Source organism: Chinchilla lanigera, unplaced genomic scaffold (assembly GCF_000276665.1).
Source record: "Chinchilla lanigera isolate Chin_1 unplaced genomic scaffold, ChiLan1.0 scaffold00123, whole genome shotgun sequence".
Lineage (NCBI taxonomy): Eukaryota > Metazoa > Chordata > Mammalia > Rodentia > Chinchillidae > Chinchilla > Chinchilla lanigera.
The window spans coordinates 2,608,682-2,611,531 of NW_004955524.1; the positions used below are offsets into that span (position 1 = coordinate 2,608,682).

The window sequence follows — 2,850 nt, forward strand, 5'->3', positions numbered from 1 at the left end:
GGCAGCGCCGCACCCTGCGCCCGGCACGGGGAGCGGAGGCACCGGCGGGGCAGCGGCGCTGGGCACCCTCCGTCCCCGCGGCCCCTACTGTTAATGAAGCTGTGCTCCTCCTGGGAGTGGACACTGCTCAGGTGGCCGGCGCGGCGGCGGCAGTCCCTCTCCGCCTCCTCCCACGCCCGCCGGTGCGCGAAGTAGCGGTAGCAGTGGCCCTGGAACTTGTGCCAGCCGCGGTCACAGCCCTCCGTGTCTGCAGGGGGACGCGAGGGGGGCGCTGGCCAGCCGAGGTCGCGGGGGCTGCTCATCCCCTCTCTTAGGGGCCCAAGAACCGGCCCCCTGGCCCTCTCACCTCCCCACTGCCATGTTAATTCATTATTTCGGTCCTGGGGATGGAACCCAGGGGCTTCACGCTGAGCTACTTCCCCGGCCCCGTTTTATTTTGAGACAGGGTCTTGCTAAACCCCTAAATTGCCCAGGCTGGTCTTGACTCTTCGATCCTCCTGCCTCAGCCTCCCAGAGGGCTCAGATTACAGATGTATGCCCTCATACCTGGTTTAAAATTCGTTTCTAGTTGCTGAGAGACTTTGGAGTGGAAGAGTGCCACCCCCCATCCTGGCATTCCAACTGGAGGGCCTCCTTTCCTCCTGCGGGGGCACCGCCATAGGAAACGGGGGCTTGGAGAGCCCTAAGATCTCCCCGCTGGCAAAGAGCTGGGACACACTCCTCTAAAGACAGGTAAACTGCAGCATGCATGGGGTGATGATCGCAATATATGGTAAATGTCTAAAAATTTATTACAGGGAAAGACACATTTTAAAAAGACACGTTAAAACAACCGGGGGCTGGGGATTTAGCTCAGCGGCACAGCGCCTGCCTGGCAAGCACAAGGTCGCGAGTTCGATTCTGGGTACCGGAAGAAAACCAAAAAAAAAAAAAAAAAGAATAGAAATAAAACAACCGTACGTGGGCGTGGTGGCCCACACCTGTAATCCCAGCACTTGGGAGGCTGAGGCAGGAAGATCATTGTGAGTTCGAGACCAGCCTGGGCTACAAAGTGAGCTCAAGGCCGGCCCGAACTGCATAGCGAGACCCTGTCTCAAAAAGAAAAAAAAAAGACATGTTGCCACGAATCCCCCCCAAATCCACCTCCTTACTTTAAACACACTTGTGCCCCCATCCTTGCCATTTTCTGTGATCCGCCCTTTTTGTTTGTTTGGATATGGGGCTTCACTATGTAACCCAGGTTGGCTTCGAATTTGTGGCAATCCGCTTGCCTCAGCCTCCCAAGTGCTGGGATTAAAAGCATGCACCAAAGGCGCCTGGCCGTCCTTGCCACTTTCTGAAATCGCTCTAAAGCCCTCTTTCCTGAGTGTCTTTATGAGAGGTGATCAGAAAGTTCGGTGATAGCCGGTACTGTTGGTAAAAACGCACTGCTGGGTTCTCGGCTTATTCACTGGATCTGGCACCGAGCAATCTCTGGCACTTCCCCAAAATCAAAATGAGTATGACAGGGAGACGGAAGCAGTTCAGGATATCGAGGCAGCGAGGACGGCGTGACTAGAGACCCTCAGGAAAGAAGAGCTGCTGCAGAAAGTGCCTGCATGATGGGATGAATGTGCTCAAAGTGCAGGGGAGAATTTCCAGGTGGATTCATGGCAATGTGTCTTTTGCTGTAATAATTTTTTTTACTTGAACATTCACCCATTTTTTTCATAATGACTCCTATGCTCACCATTAGTCATTAGGAAATGCAGATCAAACCCACAATGAGATATGACTTCGCTGGGCGTGGTGGCGCACGCCTGTAATCCCAGCACTCGGGAGGCTGAGGCAGGAGGGTCGTTGCGAGTTTGAGGCCAGCCTGGGCTACAAAGTGAGCTCAAGGCCAGCCTGAACTGCATAGTGAGACCCTGTCTCAAAAAAAAAAAAAAAAAAGGAAAAAAAGATACGGCTTCATACCCACTAGGGTGTTATAACAACAAAAAGGGGAAGAAGAAAAAATAATTGTTGGTGAGATGTGGCAAACTGGATCACTTGCTCACTAGTGGTGGGAACAGAAAATAGTGCAGCCGATGTGGAACACAGCTTGGCAGTTCCAAAAACCAAAGAAATTAAAAAATGGGGGAAAGCCGGGCGTGGTGGTACACGCCTGCAATCCCAGCACTCCGGAGGCTGAGGCAGGAGGATCGTGGCAAGCTTGAGGCCAGCCTGGGCTACAGTGTGAGCTCAAGACTAGCCTGAACTGCATAGCGAGACCCTGTCTCAAAAAGACAAAATAAATAAATAAATAAAATACAATAAAGAATGGGGGAGGGAGGAACAGAAGTAGCCAAATGAAAATGTACTCACAAATGCTCATAGCAGAATTACTCACATCGACCACAAGGGGGACACAAGCCAACTGCCCATCAAGTGATGGCTAAACAGAATGTACTATGTGCATGCAGGGGAATACTATGCAACCATCAGAAGGAATGAAGAACTGATTCATGTTACAACCTGGATGGAGCTTGGAAACGTGGTAGGTGAATGAAGCCAGACACATCAGGACACTGACAATGGGCCCGATTCTATGAAATGTCCAGAACAGGCAAATCCATACACACAGAAAGCTGACCAGGGGCTGCTGATGGGAATAAGGAAGACAGCCAAGGGAGTAGGGTGCTTGCACAACACTGTGAATTGACTCAGTCCCACAGAGCTGTGCACTTTAACGTGGCCAGCGCTGGGCATAGTGATGTGCGCCTGTAGTCCCAGCTATTCCGGAGGCTGAGGCGGGATGCACACTTGGACCTCCGAATTTGAGATAAGCCTGGGCAACATAAAGAGATCCCGTGGCAAGGGGAAAAAAAA

At 52.0% G+C, this 2,850-nt stretch overlaps 1 protein-coding gene across 1 annotated transcript in view; it reads right to left on the reverse strand.

Moving 5' to 3' along the window:
* Nucleotides 1-2,850, reverse strand: part of Ncan (neurocan) — a 26,005-nt gene that overhangs the window by 5,915 nt on the left and 17,240 nt on the right. Inside the window, exon 11 of the mRNA XM_005409622.2 lies at nt 89-247. Within this exon, the coding sequence (XP_005409679.1) occupies nt 89-247 (159 nt within the window). The remainder of the gene's footprint in view (nt 1-88; nt 248-2,850) is intronic.